Genomic DNA, 27,315 nt, shown 5'->3' with positions numbered 1-27,315 from the left:
CTAATTTAGCTTATAAGGAGAAGTGGCAATGTCATTAGCCCCCAGTGGCTTTTTCACTGATGCCTTTTCAGTATTCTGTATTTCATTAATTAGGTGAGGATGTGTCTCTTTTAGGACCTCATACAAATGGTCTCTGTAGTTCCTGTCCCAAGATATGCTAAAACTAAACAGTCGTCTCATTTTATCGGGGTTAGTTTTCTCTGCCCGTATGTGCTCATACTCCTCATTACTGAGGAACTGGCTGTAAAGTTTGTCGAGGATCACGTCCACTGATGTTACCCGAGAAATTATCTGATCCCTGTGTTGGTCCACAAAGTGACGTCCTGGAGGGAGAGGAATAAGGGAGAGACTGATGGAGCTTCTGATGCTGTCAGAGAGGTAGAAATAATGTAGTAATAAATAGTTTCAGTTACTAGCATGGCCTCCTGCCTCTTATTTCCATTAACTTTAAAACCTAGGCTCCCTATCTCCTGTTCCTTCATTCATCCTACTCACCATCTGGAGCAACCACCATCTCTCCTTAAGGCTTATGCTCATTCAGGCCCTAGCACTTTTTATACTAAGTACAATCAACTGAGAATGTGAACATCTACACAGTCTGTGGAGACCACCAGGCCTTTTCACTGTGATGTGCCCAAATCTGAATTCTCCCCCAAACCCAGTTAACCTAGCTAGAGAGACATGGCCTGTCAGTACATTCCCTTTTTCATCAGTTTGGACCCAAGAACTTGGCATTACTGAACAACTTTGTGTTTTTTCTGGTTTCTTGGGATATATAGGGTATCACAAAAGTCTAACTGCAGTTTTAAGCTACAGAAGTTTAATTCTGCCCTTGGACTTTTTTTGATTGCCTGTCTGTGACTGTGCCTTTGGTAACACATTACACCCTCCCTGAATAAACCATCTTCCTCCCTAACCCCCCAATAATCAACTTGATGCCCAAGATCCACATCTGGGTGTCTATAAGAATGTTGTTTGTCCTTTCCCCTCAAAGAGGACCATGACATCAGGAAGGTGATGCCATGACTTGCAAGTGAATTAGATTTAAGTGAGGGAGGGCTGTACAAAGTCACCAGCCTTACTTTCTCCTCCAGAGCCGTCTGGGACCAGTGGCAAGATATAAATCAGGACAACTGGAGATGGCCTCAGACATAGGGGAGATCTTGGCTTTTTTAAGCTAAGGTCTTTCCCAGGTCTCAGTTTGACTAGAGCAATGCCCTTTTAGTGATTAAAGCTAGGTAAGAAACAAGCCTCTTTTACCTAGTCAAAAGTGGGACAAATTCATATGAAGAGGCATGAAAGACCTGTTACAGTAGAGGTGAAAATGGGAGGGTGGGTGATGGGTATCGCTTGAAACTTATTCCATTACTGACCTGTGGGAGCTGAAGAGACTGGGGCACGAGCAAGTCCAAGATCTCCTGGGAGAGAGAAAAAGCTAATGAGGTAGATATCAAATTTTTGACTGATATCTGTGCTCCCAGGGCCCCTAGTCTTGGCATGGTAAGGTTATATTCTTACTCTACAGTGGGCCTGGAGGAGTGGGGAAAGGAGAAAGGGCCCAAATGAAAGCAATTAGAGGTCACCATAGGGTGGCAAGGAAACCTTATGTCTCACCTTTACAATGAATAATACTAAAGTAAATAAATAAAGGCTGTGGTAGCTAGGACCCCAAGTTCCATGAATTGTGCTTTTTATCATGGGCCTCATAAAGCAGGAAAACTTCTAGAATGAAGGACTTTACCTCTTGGTTGGTACTCTCAATAGCACCCAAGGAAGCACCATGCTGCATGTACATTAGTCATATTAAAATTAATTTGATGCTCCCTGTGTGTTACTATAAGAGGTGAAGTAATTTTCCTGCTTGATACTTCTGCTGACCTTAAAAGCGTTAGAATGGGCTGAATAAGAAACAGAAGAACCATTCTTCACATAGTAAAAGCCATTCCCAAGTTAATGATCAGTAAGGATGGGACCTCCCCTTCTTTCTTTGTAGTCAGTCAGTAAACATTTGTTAAGCACCTACTATGTGCTAAACAGGGTGCTAAGCACCAGGGATATAAAAAAAAAGGCAAAAGATAGTCCCCGCCCTTCAGGTAGCTCATAATCTAATGGAGGAAACAATAAACCACTATGTATAAACAAGCTATATATAGGATAAATAAGAAACAACAGAAGGAAAGTACTAGAATTCAGAGGGATTAGGAAAGCCTTCCTGCAGAAAGTGGGATTTTAGTTGGGACTTGAAGGAGCCAAGGAAGGCAGGAGGTAGAAATGAGGGGGAAAGGAGCATTTCAGGCATGAATCACAGCCAGAGAAAATGCCCAGAGTTAATTGATGGAATACGTTGTTCAAGGAACCACCAGAATTCCAGTGTCACTAGATTAAGGAGTACATGATGGAGAATAAGGTGTAAAAAGACTGGAAAGATGTGATGAGGGACAGGGAAGAGCTGTGGCATTGGTTAGATTATGAAGGGCTTTGAATGCTAGTGGATTTTGTATTTGATCCTGGACACGATAAGGAGACAATCAAATTTATTGAATTAGGAAGGTGACAGCATCAGAATATGCTTTAGGAAAATCACTTTAGTGGCTGAATGGAGAATGGATTGGAGCGGGGAGAGGTGAGGCAGGCAGACCCACTAGCAGGCTTTTGCAATAGTCCAAATGTGAGGTGGTGAGGACCTGCACTACAGAGGTAGCAATATCAGAGGAGAGAAAGGGATCTATTTGAGGGAAGTAGCAAAGGTAAAACCAACAGGCCCTGGCAGCAGATTGGATGTGGGGGGAGGAATGTTGAGGATGAGATCTAGATTGTGAGGGATTCGGAGGATGGTATTGCCTCTACAGCAATAGGGAAGTTTGAAAGTGGGGAATGTTTAAAATGTCTATTAGACATGCAGTCTGAGGTTTCTGATAGGTGCTTAAGACTGGAATTCAACAGAGGGATCAGGATAGGAAAAAGAAATTCTAAAATCATCAACATAAAGATGATAAGTCTGTGGGGGCTGATGAAATTCCTAAGTAATAATGCACAGATACCTATGTTTGTGCAGATATCTACACACACACACGCACACACACGCACACACACACATTCTTACCTGAAAACCTAAGTGTCTGACTCATTCATCAAGTGTCTTACCTGATCTCACCAGTGTTTCCCACACCAGGGTCCCATTTAGGTGTCTCAGATCCAAACTGATTTTCTCCTTCAGGTTGCTGGAATAAATCTCAGAGAAAAACTGACACTCCCCAGCACTCTGGTAGCAGAGTTCTAGTTCCTGGAGGGAAGAAATACCAGTAATATATATACATTATAGGTACTCAGAAAAGAACCAAGTCAAACTAAGTATGGCAGGGCAAAGTCATGCCCCTAAGGGATTGCATTTAAAAAATTCAAACTGGATATTTACTTCCAAGTTGTTTTAAAGTAATTGAAATCCTCATTTCAAGTTACTTAACAAAAGTAAGATGTGCATCACTACAAAGCTTAGGAATCATGACAGGGATGCATACTGAGCCAGAGGATTTTGCTGAGATTTGCTGAATTTGGTTTGAATGAGAAAAAGTGCTTTTACTAAGAATGTGATCTATCAGTATCACTTACTGCAGGCATTATTTCCAAGTGTTTTGATCCAGATACTAAGAAACGAGAGCCAATGTAAAGTGGGGTTACTGGAGATGGCTTATGCAAGCGTAAAAAGTGGAACTTTGCTTCTTCTTCGTCTATAGCCTAAAGAAAGGGAAAGAAACATTTTCAACATGAGAAACCCCTATTTGTCCTAGGAGAGCTACACAGGAAGGCAGCCATTTATTGATATGTGTGTCAGTTGTCTTCCCCATAGAACTGATATCAAACTGGGGGGTTGTAAGGTGAAGATGGGCTTCTCAGCTTCTTTAAGCTCTAAGCACTTTCTGCTGATTCATACTTAGGACAATTGAAGCTTACCTTCTTTATTGTACAGTCACTGGGGATCAGATACAGGTGGAGTGTGATGTCTTCAGCCCCAAGATGGCAGTATATCAGAGTAGTGGAATAAATGGGAATGAATTTAAAGGTAGTATGCATAATTCTCAGCAGAATTCCCATGGAAGAGAAGCTAGGGTTTTCCAGGATGGCATGGGATGACTCCACTCTCGTTGGATTCTCTAGGACCATACCCTCCTCTTTAAAGTGGGCAATTTTGAACAAGGAGACATCAAAATTTCCTCCTGTCAGAGAGTTTCAATAAAAATTACTTCACATTTCCTCTTTCCTTTTATTTCTCCTAGTAGTCAAGGGCCACTTTCTTTGTGTGACCCCAGTGGAGCTAAGGAGCTAAGCTATGGATACAGATAGAGTCAGATCTCTCATTTAAAAAGAGGAAATTAACTAAAGCTGTAAGTTAAAAGCAAATTTCTTGGACAGTTTTTGAGATAAAATTAAGGAAAATGAGTAGAAAGATAAATTAAGACTGAAAGTCACAAGCTGGCTAAGAAAAGTATGTATTAATAAATACTTGATTAATGATTTACCATAATACTGCTAAGAACCCTACATATTTTATAAAATTACCCTTAAGTTAATTTGTTTGAATTTAATGTTTCCTTAGGTTTTGATTTTGTTTTCTGTGGAGTTGACTCTAGGCCCTTACAGGTTATGCCAGAAGAGTGCAAGCTATGTCAATTTCTATCATACTGATCAAGTGTGGCCTCAACAATAGACTGTTTCTGCTTTTTGACAATTAGTGTATTTATATATGGAGAGGCTAATTACCAATTAGCTGGCTAATTGGTATGAATTCTTTGGCCATGGTAACTTACCAAATAAAAATACAAAATGTCTTTTGTTTCTAGGCAATTTCCTTTACTTCTTCAATGTTGGTGGTAGATTAGTGGAAAAGCAGGTGGTGCTAAGAATCTGCAGTTCTACTAGGGTAGGCTGAGGTTAGCGAATCATTTGAGTTTCAGAGTCCTGAGATGCAATAGAGCTAAAGGTGATTGCATAGGATAACAGCACTAAGTCTGACACCAATATGGTGAGCCGCCAGGAATGGAAGGCAACGAAGCTACCTAAAGAGAGAAAAACTGGCCCGAACTGGAAAAAAAAAACCAAGTAGGTTCAAAGTTTTGTGCCAAGCAGCATTGGGATTGGACCTATGAGTAGCTGCTGTACTTCCAGCTTGGAAAAGGTAGGGAGATCCAATCTCAAAAACAAAATGAAACAAAAAAAATGATTCCTTGAATGATATAACAATAGATATAATATCATTATTCTGACTAATATTATTTAGTGAGGTGCAAACAGGGAATGAACATTTGCTACTATCATGGAGGCAATCCAGCATAGAATTCATGCCAAATAAGGATTTCCTATAGATTATGAGATCCTCTAGATACTCCTATTGGGAAATGATACTGTTTTGATTTCAACAATGCAGACTCCTAAATGAAATCCAAGTCTGCATAAAAGAGTTTCACCTAACTGTATACTCAAGAAAAATCAAGTAGAGAATACCTATTGCTGAGACAATTATAGTCTTCCCTTCTTCCTTCTTTCCTAAATTTGCTCACTTGGTGTTGGGGGTGGGGCAAGTAATGGGAGCGACAGATGAAAAAAACAAACTTGTTAATTGAAGAATAAAAATAAATTCTAAAAAGGAATTCACCCCCTACTTATGGTTTGTGAAAAATATGTGATCTTGTTTTTATCTAATTGTTTTATGCTATGTATATCCAACATGGTATATGGGGTAGGTTGTTCTAAATCTCATTTCTTCCAAATGGATTTTCAGTTTTCCCAGTATTTCTTGTCAAACAGGAATAGGAATTTCAAAAAATTTCAAAGTTTTTGACAGTTTTAGTGAGTTATTTCCTGCAGATGACATTCAGGTTATTTTTATTTGTCTCATTCTTTGGGGAAAACTATCATATTTAAGTTACTTATGATCAGACTGTGACTTTGGATTTGTAGAAAACTTGTGTGTTCCTTTAACATTATTTTTTACTTCTCTTCTACCATTTTCCTTTACTTCTGTATTTTTATGTTCTAAGTCTTATTCTTTCTCAGAGCTTCTACTTCATTTTTTCCTTTCTTGCTTATTCTTTTTAAATTTAGCATTGGTAACTAATATTTAACCCATATTCACTTCTAATTACTTATATTTTGAATTTTCTTCTTTTTTACCATATTGGAAGGTTTTGGTCTTGTTCCTTCATCACTGGGAAGTCCACAGCATTTTATCTTTCATCAGGTAATACTACAAATACTCCCAAATTTTCCTTTATATTCTATACTTCTTTTATATACTTTGATTTCTCTTCAATTCTACTCATTTGTTTTGTTTTTAAGGCCTTCTCTATTGGTTTACCTGCTTGTGTGCTAGGCTTGTAGTCAGCCTTTATCTCTTAATAATTTGGTGTTTTAGTGGTCTTTAATAAAAGAGAGGACCTTTTTATTATCTTTTTTGTCACTCATTTTTGCTTCTTTTCTTCCAGTTGTACAGACCCTTAAAACTATGTTGTTTGACGCCCTTAGCTTCATCACACTAGGAACATGTGGGAGTTATTATTATTATTATTATTTGTTATCATTACACAAATATATCAAGGAATTCTGCTTTAATCTTGATAGTTGATTTCCAAAAGGGAACTACCCTCCTTCATCACAGGAATTGTACTTCTTAATGTCCTAATGAAAAAGGCCTTTAACTTATCTATGAGAATAAGTAATAAAAGCTAATTTGCATTGAAAAAGAATAGGTGACAATAACATAGAGCATAATCACAATTTGCCACCTTAGAGGAATATCCACTATGATATTAATAGACTGAGCTATAACTCTAGTTGTATCATTTACTAAACTTGCTATGCAAGCCTATGGAACTATTGCCACCATGAGCTCCACCAACATCAAGGAAAGTAGGGGCCATATCCCTGTTATGACAATAGAGCTTTTACATATAACCTTCGTGTGGTGGGATGGAAGCCTTGGTAACATAGCCCTGCAACCCAGCATGCTTATCACTTACATACAAATAGCCTAGTGCCATACATTGCCAAAGTAATGAGTTAACTAGGTAACCACTTCTGGCTTCACCATAATCTCTAGCCATGTTGCTGATAAATGGTCTTAGAGATGAGGACGATCTTGAAAATACCATGTAACAGAAGCTAAGCAAAGAGATATCCAGAAAAATCGGGTAGGCCATAATGTCAAATGCTGAAAGTAATGATATTGATCTTGAAGTCCACTAATACTGAGCTTTCAGTCTACTAAGTCCAATGTCTTTTTCCCCCAAAGTCATGTGTCCACATTTTCTTCATCCTATACTTGAGCTGTTAATTTTTTTAACCTGAGTCAAGGACTTTATACTTATTCCTATTTATTATCATCTTCTTAGATTCAGTCTAGGGGAAGATGATAGAATAATGATGATGACAGTGATGACAACAATACCTGATCTGAACAGGTCAAGAAAATAAATCTCATAAAAGCATCTTGTCTATGCTCACCAAAATGTGTCAATTATCATCCATTTGGATACACATACTGTCTTTGAAACCAAAACAATGATCATTATCCTTACCATGACCACCACCTCATCTTCCATCATTACTATCATCATCATCATCGTCACTTCAATTACCACTGCTGTGTCCATCAGGATTAGCACTAAATAGTTAGGAAAAAAACTGTGGAGTGAGACAGTGAGGCTTTATATTCTGTAATCTGGATGGTCCTTCTCTCAGTTTTTGTTTTCTTAAAATATAGACATATTATCAACTAGATATAGTTTTAAACCACTAGTCATCCATTCATTTACCAGCCCATTAAGTCTGTAGCTGCACATGTTGTTGTGCCTTGCTATCACAATAAGATTTTCACCTCGTAGCTTTTTACCTTGGAGGGACACAAAATGAGGGAGATGCACAGAAGTCACAACTTCAGGATCAACTGTGATATGAAATAGAGGGCCAGCAATCATCCAGCTTTGCTTCTGAGTCCAATCCAGATGCTGATTCCAGGAACCAAATTCAATGTCAACAGTCACCTCACTTCTCACAGAAAAACCAAGTCCAGTGTCAGGCCAGTGGTAGAAGCCGGCCATGGGGAAATGAACTCTGGGAAGCACAAAGAGAGACAGTCACAATAGAAGAGAAGAAGCTTCAAAGGATTCTCAGTTTGCACAGTAGGCTATATGGAGTACAATTTCTACATACATCATTTACCTCCTTTATCCCTTATTAAAAAGGAGCAACTGGGGAGAGATTGATTCTCATATTTACAAAACAGTGAGAGCACAAAAGCCTGAGAGAAATCTGATGATGAAACATCACTAAATATTTGTGGTAAGCAAGAATATCATTGAGATGAAACACCAATATTTATTCAGGAAAGAAAGAGGAGACAAACAAAGGGAAGGAGAAGGGAATGGAAGCAAATGAAGGGGAATAGAGGGAAGAAAAGAAAAAGGGAGCACCATCTAGATTGAGAGAAGACCATTACATCCTCTTTCTGTAAGTCACATATGCCAACTCATGACTCCTCTTGTGACAGAAGGAAATGAAGAGACCACTGGCTCTCACCTGTATATGTTTCTGTTCTTGTCTATCAATTCAAGCTTTACTGGTCCGTTTGGTCCCAAGAATTTATTGTGGCACCTCTCCAGATCTAACTGCTCATCTTTTAAACGGTCAAAAGGGGATAAAGAGGAAGTCACTTCTGGTTTTGTTCCTGGGGCTATTTCTGGAAATAAATGTTAAATATGTAAAATATTCAGGAAAAGAAAAAAACTGATTTTCTCAGATTCACATCAAGGCATAATAGTTTGCTACATTGCTACCATCCCCGGTCACTACGTCAAACTCATAAGAGGCATAAAGTGTTCTCCCAGGTAATGTGAGCAAATGGTGTAATCATGACAACATTAGTTTTATGCCTTCATCCTAATTGAGGAACCCACATTTCTGGTTCATGAAGCATAAAAGAGAAGTCTTGCCTCCTATGCATTCACTTTGGGCCAGGGCTTGTACTCATTTCCATGACATACTGATGACCACAGCCATAAGACTGCAGCTTCTTCCTGAGAGCTTGAAAACAGCTCCAAAAAAAGATAAAAGGGAGGAGAAACAATGTGAAGGTAAGGGAAGAGTTATTGGGGGAGATCTTCACCCCCTCTCTTTTATTACACTGTCCCCAAACCAGGCTGTAAAACAGCTACCAGCAACACTGTTCTTTTTACAACAATGGCATTTTCTACCTCTTCACATAGCACTACACAGAGGGATGAACTTAAATATTTGTATGATTCTTTCCTCTAAGCTTTCCTTACAATTTGGAGAATTGGGCTTAGGAAGGAGTAAAAAGCTGTGGTTTGGCCACATTGGCTGTATTTCATCTGGTCATTTAGATCACTCACAAATTCCTGAGGGATTTGGGTCACCATGGATGACTTAAGACAATGACTGACATATCATTACACTCAAATCCATATTGTCCTATTGTCTTTGATGATTAGAATAGTTCTCAAGTAGCCCTGAAAATGAAGAGAGAAGGAGGATTATCCCAATGAATATATTTGGATTACTCTATCCATTCAAAGAGATGAATACAAAAAAAGTAACAAAATAATAAAAAAATCAAGAAACAATTTGGTTTTTTTCAGTCCTATCCAACTCTTGGTGACCCCATTTGGGATTTTCTTGGCAAAAAATATTGGAGTGGCTTGCTATTTCCTTCTCTGATTCATTTTACAGATAAGGAAACTGAGGCAAACAGGGTTAAGTGACTTTTGCAGGGTCATACAGCTAGTAAGTATCTGAGATCAGATTTTCCCTTTTGAATATACTGGTTCAGAGACAAAGGGTTTTTGTTTATAGAGATTATTTAAAAGTGGATATAATACAAACCATCTGTCCTATATAGTTTAATCTAAATCCTACTTACAGTGGGATAGAGTGGGGGCCATGATATTTGAAAGGCTTGTCCATGTATAGGATTCCAAGACTGGAATCTTTCCCTGTTTTGTATTTTTCCTAGAATTGTGAAGATTCCCTAGATATCCTGGAGAATGAAACAGATGAGTTGAGACTGTGGAGAAGCAGAGCAGGGGAAGATTACTTAGGAAGATTGTTTTCTATTGCTGAGACCACTGGGAAGGGCTATATATTGAAACAGAGGGGAAAAGAAGGAATAGTGAGAGGTGTTGTAAGAGAAAGGGGAGATCATAGCATCAAAGGATCCTGTGCAGCCCTCTCTTGAAAAAACCAGGAGATGCAGAAGCCTCCTATAATGAAACAAGGCTTTGCTACAGTCTCTACCTTCTCCCTATAATATGCCACCCCAAAGAAATCATGGGACAGCTTTTTACTTAATATTGTCATGGATTTCCCAGGGCTTTATAGAGAGATAATGATTCTGATATTGATCAATTTCCTTACCAAAATAGGTTCTTTTATCTTAGTATATATCCTTCCCGATTCCTTCCATATGCAAAAATCCCTGTTGGTTTCTCCCTCTCAGTTTCATGGGCTCCCCTCAGTCGTTTTAATGGAGGACTTTAGTTCACTCCTAGTTTTGGAGGGTCTTTTGTTTCTCCACAGTCTACCATCTTTGTTCATACCAAGTAGCTATTTCTAACTGCCTACTATGTGCACCGTAATAAGTACTGGGGGTAGGTGCAAGAAAAGAAACAAATGTAAATAAGAAACAATCCCTGCTCTTGAGGAGATCATTAACTAGTAGGGATATTTATACACATAAAGATAAATACAGCACAAATTCCAATATAGTGAGTGCATAAGAGAAGTACAAAGTGCTAGGAGGCATCTGAAGTAGGCCTTGAAGGGTGGGCAAAATGATGGCAGTAGGAGAAATAAGAAGGGCCTTTCAAGCAGAAGTGGGTAGACTTGGGAGAGTCCAAGCTGGGTTAAGAGGATGTCAAACAGTTCAGTTTCTCTAAATCATAGAAGACATAATATACAGTAGGATGAGATAAGATTGGAGAGGTGAGATGGACATGGGCTAAAGAGTGTGGAGCCATTAAAGACTCCGAGGACTAGAGCAATTTGGTCACACCTATGCATTAGGAAGATTAATCTAGTAGCAGGATGTGGAACAGATTGAAATGAGGAGAGACTGGAGATCAGTAACCCATTGTAAGAGTCCAGATTTAGTGTAATGAGGACCTAGACTAAAGTCATGTCAGAGGAAATGGTAACAGTAGAATAAATGTAAGAGATATTGTGAAGAAAGAATTAAAATGTTGGATCTTTTTAATCTAACTCTATGTGCAAGGCCATGGAGAGGGAAGAATCAAAGATAATTCTGCATTTATGAACATGAGTGAGAGAAATGACAGAAAAAGGACATCAGAAAGGGTTTATGGAGAAAGATGACATGTTAAGGTGTCGTCACCGTCCTTATCAGTAACACTTGTATGTCCCTTTAAAGCTTGTAAAGTATTTTACTTGCATTATTTCATCTGATCTTTGCAACAACACTGTGAGGGAGGTCATAATAATAATGATGATAATTGAAATTATATGGGGCATTAAGGTTTGCAAAATGCTTTAAAAATATTATCTCATTTTATCTTCACAACCCTGAGAGATAGGGGCTATTATTATCCCCATTTTACAGGTGAGGAAACTGAGGCAGATAGAAGTTTTAGTGACTTCCCCAGAGTCACGTAGATAGCAAATGTCTGAGATAGGAATTGAACTAAGCTCCTTCTGACTCAGGTCCAGTCCTTCATCCACTTTATCACCTATTGGTGCAAGACATCTTGATCTTGAGAAGCTGGCAGAGATCCCTATAAAGAATCATCAAGGTAGAGATCCCTATAAAGAATTAGAAATGGAAACCTAAAGTTTAGGAGATAGTTCAAGAAGGGAAATGTAAACTTGAACATTTTCCGTAAAAAGATGACAGTCAGCCAATCAACTAGCATTTATTAAGGTAATTCATTAAGTTCAGATGATGAAAGCCTGAACTAGGATAGCAGCCATGTGACTGAAAAGAAGGGAATACATAAGAGATATGTTGTAGAGGTAAATCAACAAGACTTTGCAACTGTCAGTAAACTAGCTTTTTTATTAAGGACCAACTGTGTGTCAGGCACAGTGCTAAGTGCAGGGGATACAAAGAAAGGCAAAAACAGCCCCTGCTTTCAAGGAGGAAGGAAGGAAGGAAATAAATATTTATTAAACACCTATTAGGCGCTGTGCTAAGATCTTCACAAATATTATCTCATCCAATCCTCACAAAAACCTTGGAAGGTAGGTTTTATTATTATCCCCATTTTATTATTGAAGAAACTGAGACAAACAGAGGTTAAATGACTTGCCCAGGGTCACATAGCTAGTAAATTTCTTAGGCTGGATTTGAATTCAGGCCCAGTGTGCTACCACTGTGTCAACAGAACTGTCACCCTATAGACAGTAAATAGAGAAATTTTCTGAACCAGAAAGTTTATGTAGTGAAAAGCATTAAAAAATAATACTGAAAAGATAGGATGGGGAGAGATTTCTGAAGAGCTTCTGTGTAAGGCTAAGGATTTCGAGTTTTATTTAGCAGGGATGGTAGCAAGACTGTGACAGTAACAGAATTGAGAATGAGGAAGATTAATCTGGAAGTGTGAGTATGATAAGAAGAGATAGCAGAAAAAATGGTTTGGAGGCTGTTGCGATAGTTTAAGATTAGGTGATAAAGGATTATTGTGCTTAGGTTTCTCATTACCCGGCCTGGAACTCGGATGCTCCTGTGAGGAATTATGACATTCCTTTTCTTTCACGTCAATATCAGGAGTAGTCTCTAGAATTTCCCTGTAAAGAAAATAGGTAATCAAGGTTGACATTTTGTTGATAGAAGTAAGAAATAAGAATATTCTAGTGCTTAGACAGAGACACTGACCCTGGAGCTCTCATGTGCTCTCTCGTTCAAGAACTAGCAAAGGGAATAAAAGGAATAAGCATTTATTAAGCACCTACAAAGGCTGTTGGACTAGATGGCCTCTGAGGTCCTTTCTAGCTATTGATCTAGGATCGTAAGGGCACAAAAGGAGGTAAACAGTGCTATGAGAATTCAGAAGGGGTACACAGCACAAGGTGCAAGATTTGGAATTAGAATAGCTGGGTTTGAATCCTAGCTCTTCCACTCACTCCCTGTGTAACCTTAGGAAGGTTACTTCCTCATACTTACTTCCTCAATGGCTGGAGGAGCGGGGAGGGAAGGAATTGGGAATTGAAAGAATAAAAGTCACTTCTGTTCCTTCCACATCAGTACAATGAAAGGTTAGACTTTTGAACTTGATGGCCTCCAAGTCCCTTCTATCTCTAAACCTATGATCCTCTGATCTCCTTTACTTCTATCCTTTCCATCCTTTTTCCATATATAACCCTGCCCAGTGACCCCCCAACAGCCTCAACTCTGAATAATCTGCTTCTAAATCCTATTTTTTCCTACTGTCATCCCATCTTTTTCATCTTCCATCTCTTACATACCTTTCTCCTTTCTGTTCCACCTCCTGCCCCTGGGCCTTCCTCTATTCTCAGACTACGCAATTCTTCTTCCCTTCCATTTGCCTCTTCAAATTGTGTTCACCTTTTAAGCACTGGCTCAGGACCCATCTTTTTCATGAAGCCTTCCTTAACTATTCTCCTTCCTCTCTTTAACTTCTCATTTCAATGAGTCACCACCACAGTGCCCATTCCTTCAATATTCACTTATCCCTTCTTCATGAGTGTGAAAGAATGCTTTATTCTCCCTCAATCCCCAATTAAACTATAATTCCTTAATGTTAGAAGTAATTTTTGATATTTTTATATCCCACAGAATGGCTAGAATTGGGCCAAATACAGAACAGATGCTCAAGTGATAGTCACATTTTACAGTACCCAAACATTTGTAAAACACTTTGCTCATACTTCCTTGTGAGGTAGGCAATGTAATTTTCATTATCCCCACTTTATGAGTGAGGAAGCTGGATTTAGAGAGGTCAGGTGATTTGTCCAGTGTCGTGTGCTCATTATTATCTGATTGATTACTTTTGTTGTCAGTCTTAAGAAAATTCTAATCCCAGTGAGAACAAATTTCCTACACCAAAACGGATGACTTTAGTTATAGGTGGAAATTAAGTGGATGTAAAGCATTATAAACTTTTGGAAAAGAAGATGCAGTTTCCTGAAGTCATAAAAACCATCTGGTAGATGCCTCATTTTTTCAAACTCTGTTAAAAAGTGTTATTGTTATGTCTTTAAACTACACCCCCCGAAACAGATCAGATATTGTTGTATTGCAACCCCCTGGTAATGAGGCACCAGAGCAAAATGAGCAGGATTCAAAATTCAGTTAAGGCTTAGTTGGTCCACATGATGCTGAATACCTCCAATATGATGGAGCTTCCTGCTGATGTGCCAGAATGGGAGGGGATTTTTTTGACAGTGTTTTTAATGCTTATAAGCAATCTCTAAATTCTTGTGATGTCATTAGGAATGTCTTTTGAGACAAGGTTCACTTGAAATACTTGTATTTTAGTCACAACTCAGGGAGAGATCATGCCAAAAGAAACAGAGGACCATAGGTTTAGAGCTGGAAGGATCTTAGAAGCCACTGAATTTACCTACCTCAATTTATGGGTGAGGAAACAGAGGCATTGAGAGGCTAAGTGATTGGCCCAGGGACAGACAGATAGTATGTTTTGAGGCAGGATTTGAATTCAGGTCTTCTGTAATACCAATGCTGCTTGCCGCTGCTGTGGAGGTGTAAGACCAATAACACCAGCACGCAGGAGGGCTGCTAGCAAGTTTCTTTGATGTGCAACTTTAAGGGATTTATAATCTCACTTGGAGTTAAACATACATGTTTCATTCATTTAGTTCTGGGGGAAAAGTCAGCACCCTGAACTTCAGAGAAAACACAAACATAAATTACAAGCAGAAATTATATAAACAGAGTAAATAACATAAATCAGCAGACAAGGTTTCTGTCTGTCCATAGCGATACATACATATCTACCAGAGAGAGAAGCACCAACATCTGGGTTTTCCTAGCCCAGGGGCTCATTAACTGCTGCCCACAGTTTTGTCTAGCCAAATCACACAAACACTCCTCCAATGAGTGAGCCCCCAAGCAAAATGCTAACCTCAGAGTATATATACACTTCTTCATGGTGAGAGGGCATCACAACCTTGTGACTTAAACTCATGTGATTTATGCTTCCTTGTGACTTAAGCAGGTCATCAAAGACTCTTGATTCAATCAAAGCAAGGCTCAATCAAAGGCACTTAATTGCCATAGTGCTGAGAAGCACTCCAAAAGAAAAAACAGCAAAAAGTCCTACTTTGCTTGCCATTACATCTTCCTAACTCAAAGTCCAACATACACTACATCACCTAACTTGCATGGACAGTGAAGTGAGTGTGCTTATCCTTATATTCCCAAATTATTAATAAACCTTTACTAAGCACCTAGTATGTGCTAGGCACTGTGCCAGCAATTTAGAGCAGCGCTTAGGCTAAAGAAACTTTGTTGAATTGAATTGTGATCACATGCATGTATATGATGTATGTCAATACATTCATATGTGGTTATGTAACCCTAAAGGATGAGGTATTAGTATTTTCTAGGGGATAAGCATCTGACCCAAATATCACACAAAAGGAACTTACATGGAAGGCTTTATCTTCAGCAGGGCCTCAAACTCTTTTTTCATGTCTTCGCTTAATTCAGCCATATGGAGCCTGTGGGAATAGGAAAGAAATCATATTCTCCCTGTTCTGATTCTAGTGGAATTCTCTCAGTCATCAATTTTAGAGGCAACTCTACCAGCCCAGTCCCTGGGGAGAAGAAGAAGGGAAAATCTCAGATATACATGAACCATGGTAAGAAGAGGTTGCAAATACAATAAAGGGGGGCACAATGCTGTGCAGTGTGCAAGAATATCTGCCAACTGGCAGCTTTGTTGTCTATACTCAGTTCAGGGTCATAGATCCAGGGCTGACTAAGGAGGGAAACTGCACATAAGAATGTCACAAGGGTTAGGAGGTGTCGTGGGCCCTAGGTTGTGTACCGAACAAGGAACAAGTTCTGAAGCAAACAGCAACTGTGTGGTTCTGAGCCCAAGAGTGGAGCAGGACCTCAGTTCTACCTTCAGCCCATTCTGAAGCCTGCAATGGAATAACAAGATAGGAATCCAAAACAGAAGGGGAGTCCACAGTAATGTCACTCTAAACCAACAGAGTTTTCCAGTTGGCTGACTATAGCTGAGTACAGCAGAAGTTTATTGGAATTCCAACTAGGACAAGCCAAAAAGTGTTGCTTTCAACCAAATCCAGATGATAAACTTGCAGAACTCATACCATGGGAGTAATGATTGGATTTTTCCTTAGATCAGACAACTCTGGGATTACTGAAAGTTTGTAGGTCCACAAGCTGAACTATCATTGAGGTCTTAGAATAACTCAACATTCAATAATATCCCAAGGAAGCAGAGCATTAACAACCCAGATAATCACTCTAGAAGTACCCCAAGCATAGCCTTAATATTAGTTCTGAAGTCAGGGTGGAAGAATAAACAAAAAATAACCTCATTATAAAAAGTATTATAGTGACAAGGGACATTTAAGATACAAACTCAGAAGAGAGTGATTTGAGACTTTTGTAGGCAAACCCTCAAAGAGAAACACAGGTTGGGTATGAGTTCAACTAGAATAACAGGAAGGGGTGAAGCAAGAATTTTTAAGAGTTATTTTTAAATGAAATTAAAATGCTAGAAGAAAATATTGGAAAAGAAATAAGAGCTAAGGAAGAAAGAATTGGAAAGGTAATTGATAGCTTAGCACAAGAGTCACAGAACCTTACCCAAGCAACAAACTCCCTGAAAACTGGAATAGTCCACAGAAAAGATAACTTCTGAGATGACAAGAAATATTAAAAAAAGTTTTAAATAATTGAAGAATAGAAGAAAATGTATCTCACAGCCAAAATCATGACCTGGAAAGAACTGTTGGACTACCAGAAAGTAATGACCTCCCCAAAATAAAAATGGATGTCCTACTTCAAGAAATCACAAAAGAAAACAGCCCATATATCTTAGAATCAGAGGACAAAAATAGAAGTACAAAGAATCCACCAGTCACCTCCTGAAAGAAAGACCAAAATGAAAGCTCTCAGAAAATCATAACCAACATTTAGAGCATCTAGGTCAAAGGAAAAAGTAAAATAACAGTGCAGCCAGCAAGAAAGAACTCAAGTACTGAGAAACCAGTCAGAATCATACACAATTTAGTATCAACTAACATAAAAGAGCAGAGAGTTTGGGATGTGATAATTCAGAAGCCAAACAATATGGGCTCATGACTGAGAATAACATATCCAGCAAAACCTATTATAATTAATCCTACAGGGGAAAAAAGAATAATGAAATAGAGGATTTTTTAAAAAGGATAGATCTGAGTAGAAACTTTGAAATGCAAACAAGAGTCAAGGAATATCAAAAAAGTTGATATTATCAAGCAATCATAGGGAACTAATCAAGGATCTACTGTCTATGATCTACTGTGTACATCTTATCATGGGGAGGTGACACATGTGTCACCTCAGAACCTTCTAACAATCAGGGATTTATGAGGAATTCTGATTAGTCAGAGGACCTGGGAATGGTTCTATTATGTTTTGATGATCTTAAAGGAAAAATGGAAATGGGAAAGAAAAATACAGTAGAGGGGGATGGTTGGGGGAAATGCTCTCATATAATCATGTGCAAGTAGACATCTGTACAAAAAAAGAGAATGGGGTTGGGGGAAGAACTGATTCTTCCACTTCACTCTCATCTGAACTGACAAAATGACAAAAAATACATACACATAAGTAAAGACATGTGGTGTTGGGTATAAAAATGTGTCTCCTTCAACAGGGGAATAGAGAGAATGGGAAGAAGGGAAAGGAGTTAAATAATAAGGAGGGTAGGCTAAGGATGGAAGTAGTCCAAAGCAAGACAAAATCTAAATAAGGATGTATAAAAATATTTATAACAGCCCTTTTTGAGATGTCAAATAATTGGAGAATTGCTAAACAAGTTACAGTATATAAATGTGAGGGAATACTAACGTGCTGTAATACATGATGAAGGGATATGAATTGGAGGCACTTACTCATAAAATGGAAACAGATAGCAGAATGGATCAAAACCTAGAACCCAACAATATGCTGTTTACAAGAAACATTTTAAAATGAGAGACACACATAAAATAAAAATAAAGGGTTAGAGAAGAATTTATTATGCTTCAGTTGATGCAAAAAAAGGCAGGGGTAGCAATCATGATCTTAGACTAAGTCAAAGCTAAAACAGATTTAATTAAAAGAGATAAGCAGGGAAACTACATTATGTTAAAGTTTACTATGGATAATGAAGTTATATCAGCACTAAACATATACACCAAATGCTATAGCATCTAAATTTTTAAAGGAAAAGGTAAATTAATTAAAGGTGAAAATGAATAGCAAAACTATAACAGTGGGGGCCTTCAGCCTTCCCCTCTCCGAACTAGATAAATCTAACCAAATGATAAATAAGAAAGAAATCAAGAAGATGAGTAAAATCTTAGACAAGCTAGATATGATAGACATCTGGAGAGAATTTAATGGGAATAGAAAGGAATATATATATATATATATATTTTCTCAGAGGTATGTGGCACCTTTACAAAAACTGATCATGTATTAGGACATAAAAACTTTATAGTTAAATGCAGAAAAGCAGAAATATCAACTATATTCTTTTCAGATCATAGTGCAATAAAAATTACATTTAATGAAGCACCATGGAAACTAATGAAAAATTAAGTGGGTCAAAAAACAAGTCATAGAAACAACAAATAAGTTTTATTAAATAAAATTATAATAATGAGACAACATACCAAAACTAATGGGATCCATCAAAAGCAGTAATCAGAGGAAAATTTATATCTCTAAATGCTTACATCAATAAAATAGAGAAAGAGCAGGTCAATGAATTGAGAGCAGGGACTATCTTTTGTCTTTGTATCCCCAGCGCAAACCAGCACATAGTAGCCATTTAATAAATATTTGATCACTGCTGAGATTATAAGTAAATATGTATATGTATGTATGTGTATATATATTTACATACATACATGCATATATAATATATATAGTGATGTTACTTTTAGTGAGGAGAGAGACACAAAGATAGAGACAGAGAGACAGAGAAGAGAGAGAGAGGTTGAAGCTAATTGGATCTCAGAAATGCAAAATGAACCAGATGATTTTAGATGGAGTTAAGGGAAGTATAGGACATGAGTCTGGAAAGGGAGAATAGGATCAGAATTTTGGGTGTTTTAATGCCAGACTAAGGAGTTTGTTAGGCCACAGGAAACCACAAACAGTTTTTTTTTTTTAAATCAGAGTACGACATGAAAATTATATCTCAGGAAGATTAGTCAGCCAGCATGGTGCATGCAGTTTGGACCAAACTTGGAGAATATTGAGACAAGACATGCAAAAGAAATCCTTACACGTGACCTAGCTCACCTTATTGGGATGGTTCTTGGGAGAAATTGATGATATCACCCTACCAGAGGCACTCGGTTTTTGGCCGTACATTGTTTCTCCTCCGCCCTGGTTAAATGCTTGTACTCTAATACTATATAAGCTTCTTTCCTGAGCGAAAGGCAGACTCACCTCAGTGTCTGCAGTTTACAGTTGGGGTGTCTTAGCTCTTTATAAAATATCTTCATTGATCTGTCATCCAGGAAACTGCCACTTAGCTGCAATTCCTTCAGGCTCTGCTTGTTGCTAAGTATGGAGATAAGCTCCTGCCATCGACTGAGGATGAGAGGAGAACTGTACATCCTTAAAGAGAACGCATACCAAAGAAATGATCATTCCTCTTCTCAGATAAGTCCTTAGTGTCCTGGGGGAATGACCTGAGCCCACAGAAAAACTTGTGGCCTTTTTCATTGGGCGCAGACATGTTTAGACTATACTTCTTTCCACAAGTCTCATCAAGGAAGGAGTTGGCCCTAGAGTGAAGCAAATTGTATAGGTGGCCAGAGGGAGAATTTGGGGCTAAACAAATGGAATATTATGAATTACTTCAAAGATAGATTCACAGGAGACTCTACCCCTAAAAAAGGAATGATTAACACTGAAAAGATTAGTCAGAGGACATTTCCTCCATTTATGCATATTGTAACCATTCCATCCATACCTTCTCTGTGTCTTCCCAAAAATTCTCCAAAGAGGATCTGCCCAATATTCAGGAACAAAAAGTGTTATTTCAAGATTGGGAAACATGAATGAGGAGCAACTGTTAGAAGAACTAAAAATATCTTATCTACATTAGACTACTGAGGAAATTAAAGGTTTTCAAGCTTTTTAGTCAACTAATCAATTAACAACTTTTATTACATGCTTATTATGTACCAGGCACTACACAGAGAATTGGGAAAACAAAGGCAAAAGGAAAACGTTCCCTACCCTCAAAGAGTTTACATTCCAATGGGAGGTGGGGGGCAACATGATATATTCAAATCACATACAAATAAGAAACCATTAGTAAGTTTGGGGGGGAGAGGGGGTTGGGGCAGGAATCAGAAAAGGACCTATGTGGAAGGTGGCTCTTGACCTGAGTCTTAAGGAAAGTACCTCTTATATAGTCTATCCAAGGTAAGAGCAAGTGTTCTTGTCATATTAATAAAATTAGTGAAAGAAGCCATTGCACTTAGTTGCCTAGACATCAACATTTCAATGAAAAATAAATAAAACACAGTATTGTGCCATTACATCATAACTTTCTTGGCCCTAGAACAAGTCAGAGCTGTCTTTCCTCCACAAAAGGAAAGGTAGAAGGTATACCAGTAATGAGCTTCCTCCAGGGAAGGGAAGATGGGCCAAAGGTTAAGTAAATGACTCTGACCTGGAAGCTGCTAAATGAGGTGAGAAACATAAGTGAATAAAATCTGAATATGGAAGTGAGAGTAGGGATCAGGGAGAACTAGAGACTGGCACCATAGTTTGAAGCTGACTTCTTATCCTACTGTTTTGGGGGAAAAAAGCAAGGTGAGTCCTTTCCAGCATCTTTGCCAAGAAAACCCCATACACTAAAGTCTGGACACATAGGAAAAAAATGCATATTTTGAAATATTTGGAATACTAACAGACTTTAGCTCCCTTGACTTCTTTTTCTGGGGTAAGCTAAAGGAGAAGGTGTACTCAATGAAAATCGCAGATGCAACACGCTTGATTGAACGTGTAAAGAGTGAATGTGCTAAAATTGATGGCAATGTGGAGTTATTACATTGAGTTCACGTGAATCTTGCAAAGCACATCAACCTTTGCATCACAAATGACAGAAATCATATTGAAGATGTTATTTGTTAATATTCCAATTAAATAAAATGTTGAAAATTTCATTCATTTCATTTCTTGAAAATATGCATTTTTGCCTATGTGTCCAGACTTTAGGAACACCCAATATGATATGATATGATGTGATATGATATGATATATTATATTATGTCATGTCATATTACATTTGTTATATTTATTATATTATGTTATGTTATATTATATTATGTTATGTTATATTATGTTATATTCTTAGAATTGAAAAGGGTAAATAAATGTAGACACTTACAGAGCCAAAGTTTGACTGACATGCAGCCACATTCTCTCCACACTGTAGCATAACTTAATGCAGAATATAGAGACAAGAACATCCTTTTGTGTGTGAAGAGATAACCTTATTCTTGGGAAATATTCCATTGCCTTCTTAACCAATGCCTCATTCTGAATCTCATATAAACAGTGAAACATTTCCAAAGGATCTTGGGGCAGGAGAGGATTCATAGTCCTCTGTATATTGCTTTGTACAATCATCCATTGTAGTAATTCTGCCTTCACTCTTTCTGACATTGGGCAAGTGAAATTCCTCTTCAGCTCTCTCACAGTCTCTTCATTCAGTAGGCCAAAAAGGAAGCGCACTATGAAAACCTCTGTGCCAGAATCTCTGTACTGTTCCAGTAGCTCTTTCATACCCCTCACAGCAAAGACAGAGTCATCTCTTCTTTCCTTCTCTTCCTCCAGTACATAAAACATGGCAGCAAAAAATTCCAGGAATCTCCTGTGAATGAAATTGTAGCAGTTTTTATAGTCATTCTTTTTCTCAAGAATGTACATGCCCAGGAAAGCAGAGTCATCAGATGCATCTAACCCATGTCGTTTGAGGTCATCTCCGTCAAATGTGAGCTTCCCATCCCAGAATTTCTCTGCAGCCAAAGAACACAGGCCTCTCAGTCGGGTGTCATGGTGCTGACTTGGATAGCTCCCATCATTAGATAATCCAAAAGAAAGATAAGACAGGTAGAGAGCTGTGGTGGTTTGGGGAATCGACATGGGTTCTTCTCCTCTTTCTATCTGCTGGTTCAGGCAAGTGCAGAAAATCCAACACTCCAGGGGGACAGAACACATATTCAACAGAGTGTCATTTGTTTTTATCACACTGAGGGCTTTTAGCACCTTAGCTTCATTTCGGAAAAACTTAGAGATATACATTTCAATATTAGCTTCAGTGAATCCCAGGATCTCTACACAATGTGGATTTTCTACTAAGGCCTTGAGCCTCCCCATAGCTGAGGGCTGTGTAGTGATCAGTAAGGATGACTTGGGAAACATTGTTTTCCTTAGTAAACTGCCCAGGAGTATAGACACTGGATGCTTCTCCTTCCAGTGTTGACATAGTTCAGATTTAGGTTCCTCAAAGGGCCACTTCAGTTCATCAAAACCATCAATAATAAAAAGGAGTGCTTTTGGCTTGGACATAATTAGCTCTATGGCTTGGGGGTCTGGCCAATCTTTGAAAATCAGATCAGTTAAACTCATCTCTAACATAAGGTTTAGTGTTCTGCAGTTCAGATAAAAAACATTCTGAAACCTGTCCTGAAAGAGGTCTCCCTCTGCCCAGTCTAGCATTATCTTTCTGGTCAGTATTGTTTTGCCAATTCCAGAAGTACCATGTAGCACAACAGTCTGTGGACCATGTTTCCTCTTATCAGGCCCAAATAATGCTGGCATGTCAATTATGTGTGCTTGCTTTGTCATGACTGAGTTATATCTATTTCCCATGGATATATTCTCAGCTTCTCTGGATTTACACAGAAGCAGAAGGGATATGAATTCCTTGTGTAAGTCTCTAAGGTTTTTGAGACAAGAGCTACCATCCCAAGTGAGGCTGAATTTCTCTCTCATTCTGTTTATATATTTTCTTCTGTTACCTATGACAGTGAGAGGAAAAAAAAACATGAAAAATACAAGATAATAGACATGTCCAGTTCCAGAGAATTATCTCTAATTGGGCCAACTCTAGAGTCCTTAGAGTAAAAGTATGTGCCTGGACTTAAGTTCTCAGTGACATTACTTTTTTTTTTCATTATCAACCTCAGATCTCTATGTCTGCACCACAGAAAGTTTTCCAAATAACTTTTAGAGAAGCCATAAATTGTCCCTGAGGCCACAGGTATACTGACAAATCTTGCCTAACACTAATGAGGCAAAGTCCCTTTCTATCTCCTCAGACACTGTAGATAGCTATCCTGGGATGTTGCCTTCAGATTTTTCTGTTTGTATAGTGGAAAGTATTATGGGAATGTGGGGGATACCTGAAACCTAATACTTAGTTGTATTTACTTGAAAAAATGGGCATGAATATCCTAGAGTTCTCACTGTTTCGGGTCACAGGATCAACAAGAGTACAGACCAGACACTTCCTCTGATTACCATAATCTTTCAAACCTCTACAAAACAAAAATTATGTGCCAAAGATAAAGCAACTTAAGCTGTGCCTATTGTTTAGGATGCTCAGAATCCAAAAGAAAGTTAAAAAACAGGATCTGATGCTCACTGTCCCTGAGTTCACTCAATGTTTTCTCCCATGCTACTGGCGGAAAGGCTGCACAAGCAAATCCAAGAATATATGATATAGTCTTACATGAATACCCATCACTACACTCTGGTCTCCTTTTACTATTTCCTGTAGCATGGAGACCCTTGCTTCAGGGTTTGCTTAGGCCTTGACAGCCAATTTAGCCACAGTCCTTCAGGAACAAAAGCCTTCCATGGACTGAAACCTGGAAGCACCACTGGTACAACGTTCTGAATTGCCAGTGCCAGGGAAAACAGGCTCTGATCTGCCAACTAAAGGCCATAGAATGGAAGAAAAATAGGTGACAGGTTACCAGGACAAAATATTTTCATATGGGGGACTGTGCAACCTACTAGAATCAGTGTTATTAGAGTTGAATCATAGAGTTGAAAGAGACCTCAGAGATAATTTAGTTCAACTTGGAACCTAAAGCTTGAATTCCATTCCAAGTAGTCAGCTAAGCTCTGCTTGAATGAAGGTTTAGTGATGGTTAAGGTGACCATTGCTCCAATTTCCCATTAGAAATGTTGAATACATGTATTAGAGTGAACCTATTCCTCCCCAAGGAATAGGATCTTTAGGAAATGGTGATTACTCAAAGTCCACATAACACTCTGGTGCTCAGACCACATAGTCTCCTCATATGACTCTAGAGCCCCTCCTAATAGCCTTGATCTTTATTTCTCTCCCACTGTAAGAGTTCCCTTGGCCATTACCAAGTACAGGAAGCTTCCTGTTCCAATAACTACACCTATCCTAGTCACTATGGTGTATCAGGAGGGCCGAGTTTATAATCTCAAAGAGGATCATAAACATGTCTGAAAGGTTCGGAATCGCCGGATAGAAGAAACTCTCAAAGTAGAAGGCAGAAGAATCAAAACATTTATTTAGGCTCAACAGTAACCAACCCATGAACCAGCAACCCCATTTTGATATGTTGGTCATAATCTTCCAGGCCCAATAAGTACGCCTTGAAAGAGTAACCAGGAGGCTACAGAGAAACATGATTGCGTAAAGCAAAATCATGTTTCCCCCTTGATGGTAATAAGATTACCCACTGGACTGAAGTCTTTGTTCAGCTTCCTCCCGTAGATCAGCTCTGCTGCTGGCAGCTCCTGCCTCAGCTGTGTCTGTTTCTGAAACTGAAGCTGCAACTGTAACTGACGATGTAACTGTCGTTGTAACTGACGTAACTGTCGCTGGCTCCAACCGGAAAAGGAAGAGAAGGAGAGAGAGAACTCTCCGAGCTGTCCTCTCCCCTCTTATAGGGTCTCTGACATCATCAAGCTCCGCCCAAATGACCAGGGCCGATTGGTTCCTGAGTTGGCCCCTCCCCCTAGGGTAGACCAGGTTCTGGAGCTAACACCTCCCCTCAGCCAGCCCCATGACTCCCCACACAGGAAGCCGTCTGCCTCCCGGCATGCTCCCCGGGCCTCCTGCCCCGGAAGAGCAAGCCACAGTGTCCAGAGGCTCAATGAGGCAAGCTGAGTCATTCAAAGAAAACAAAAGCCATTATGGCTACATATGGGGGTTCACATGTACACTAGATAGTACAAATAACTGGGCTAGGAAGAAAGAAACTCTTTCTTAAAAAAAGCTTGATAGGAATTCCAGGAAATCCACTTAATCTGGGGCAACACACAGAGGAAAGAACTAAGATAACCAAGGCAAGGAATATGGAAAAACAGCTGGCTTTAGAAAAAGGCAGTATAATCAGAAGGCCAGTTCACACTTTAGTATAGGTACTATATTATTCTAAAACAAAGATCTCAAATGTAGCAATTTTATCTGCTTTGTAAGTATGATCTTATTTATGGTGATTCACACTAATCATTATTTGAGTTGCTCCATAAAGATATGGGCAAATATAAGAGAATAAGCAATAATTTGATAGCAAGAAGCATCCCTGAAATATTAGAGTACCAAAGTTCATGGAGATGTAGAGACCTATCTTCAAGGAATCTGTGAACTGATAGAGGATATAGACATACTAATTTCCATTCAAATTAATTCAATAAAGATTTACTAAGCACTTACTGTGGGCAAAGCAATGGTCATGGGGATACAAAAAAAATATTTTAGCCATCTTTGAGCTTCCTGAGAACACATATATACAAGTTCAAAGTATAACAAAGTCATTTCAAGAGGAAATGCACTAGCTGAGTACATCAGGAAAGGTCTCAGTAGGAATTGCTACCAGAGCTATATTTTTGAGAAAGCTAGGAATTCTAAGAGGTTAAAGTAGAGGATCACCTTGCAAAGGCTTGGTTGTCAAAGATGGAATACCATTCATAGAGAATGGCTAATAGGTCAGGATGGAATAGAGAGTTCATGAAGGGGAATAATATAGAATGAGACTGGAAGGGTAAGTGGGAGCCATGTTGTAGAATTTGTTAAATGTCCAGGCTTTTTATACTATCTTAAAAACAATAATGGGCCATTGAAAATATTTGCATAGGAAAATGACATGGTAAGATCTGTGTTTTAGGAATATCAAGGCAATTATATGAAGGCACAAATAGGAAAAGAGTAGAACCTGAAAGTAGGCCAAACAAAAGGTTGTTGTAATAGTCCAGGGAAGAGATAATGAACTAGATTAGAGATTGTGTTAGTAGAGAGAAAAGGATGGATGCTAGAGATGTTGTAGAATTAAGTTTAACCATGCTTGAAAACTGATTGGACATGGATAGTGAAGGAAAAGGAAGGGCAAAAGATGGTTCCAAGGTTACAGTCCTGGATAGCTAGAACGATGGTAGAACTCAACAAAAATTGACATGTTTGGAAGGAAACACAGAACTTGGAGTGTGAACATTTAGAGAGGACATGAGCATGAGGAACAATAGTTATAAGGGAGAGAAATTTAGCTCTCCCTAGGTTGAAGTCTTTCCATCTTTACTCACCTATCAGAGGATCCTCAGCCTTTGCTTTTTCACACATCTCCTTCAATCCCATCTTCTCCCAGATTCTGATCACAACATCCCATACTCTCTGCTCATCAAAGAGATTGACCATAATGGAGGCCACTTTAGTGTGACCAGCTTTGTCTAGCCGGTTCTGATGTTTTTCTTTTAAAAATTCTTTTCCTAGAAGATAATTTTGCAACAGCAGCTTAAACGTCTTCAGCTCCTCTTTCTTCAGCTCCCCTAAGTACTGGACTAGTCTCTGTCTGGTATTCACTGCCATCTCTTCCCCAATACTGGATCTTCAGGGTCAGTAAAGGGGGAAGCAGATAGATTGATAGACTCAGGATACTGATAATACTTTCTCCTGCACACATAGATTTTCTTTATCCACGACTGAATAGTTTCTTCTCAAGAGAGAATGATGAGAAGCCGGAGAAGCCCAGAGACGAGTAAACAGCCACATTTTCAAAATGAAAGAAGGTAAA

At 38.7% G+C, this 27,315-nt stretch overlaps 1 protein-coding gene across 1 annotated transcript; it reads right to left on the bottom strand.

Annotated features, from left to right (window-relative positions):
• NLRP1 (NLR family pyrin domain containing 1) lies at positions 1 to 27,110 on the bottom strand. The gene is made up of 13 exons (XM_036746673.1): positions 26,828 to 27,110; positions 21,645 to 23,280; positions 19,688 to 19,858; positions 15,655 to 15,726; positions 12,725 to 12,810; positions 9,158 to 9,160; positions 8,572 to 8,731; positions 7,886 to 8,106; positions 3,952 to 4,214; positions 3,610 to 3,735; positions 3,145 to 3,283; positions 1,374 to 1,418; positions 1 to 323 (listed from the first exon to the last, which is right to left on the bottom strand). Exons 1-13 carry the CDS (start codon positions 27,108 to 27,110, stop codon positions 1 to 3), a joined length of 3,528 nt encoding a protein of 1,175 aa, XP_036602568.1.
• Between the last annotated feature and the right edge of the window lie 205 nt (positions 27,111 to 27,315).

Source organism: Trichosurus vulpecula, chromosome 2 (assembly GCF_011100635.1).
Source record: "Trichosurus vulpecula isolate mTriVul1 chromosome 2, mTriVul1.pri, whole genome shotgun sequence".
Taxonomy (NCBI): domain Eukaryota; kingdom Metazoa; phylum Chordata; class Mammalia; order Diprotodontia; family Phalangeridae; genus Trichosurus; species Trichosurus vulpecula.
Note: the sequence above shows the minus strand (reverse complement) of the source record. Positions and strands in the feature narration are given on the sequence as shown.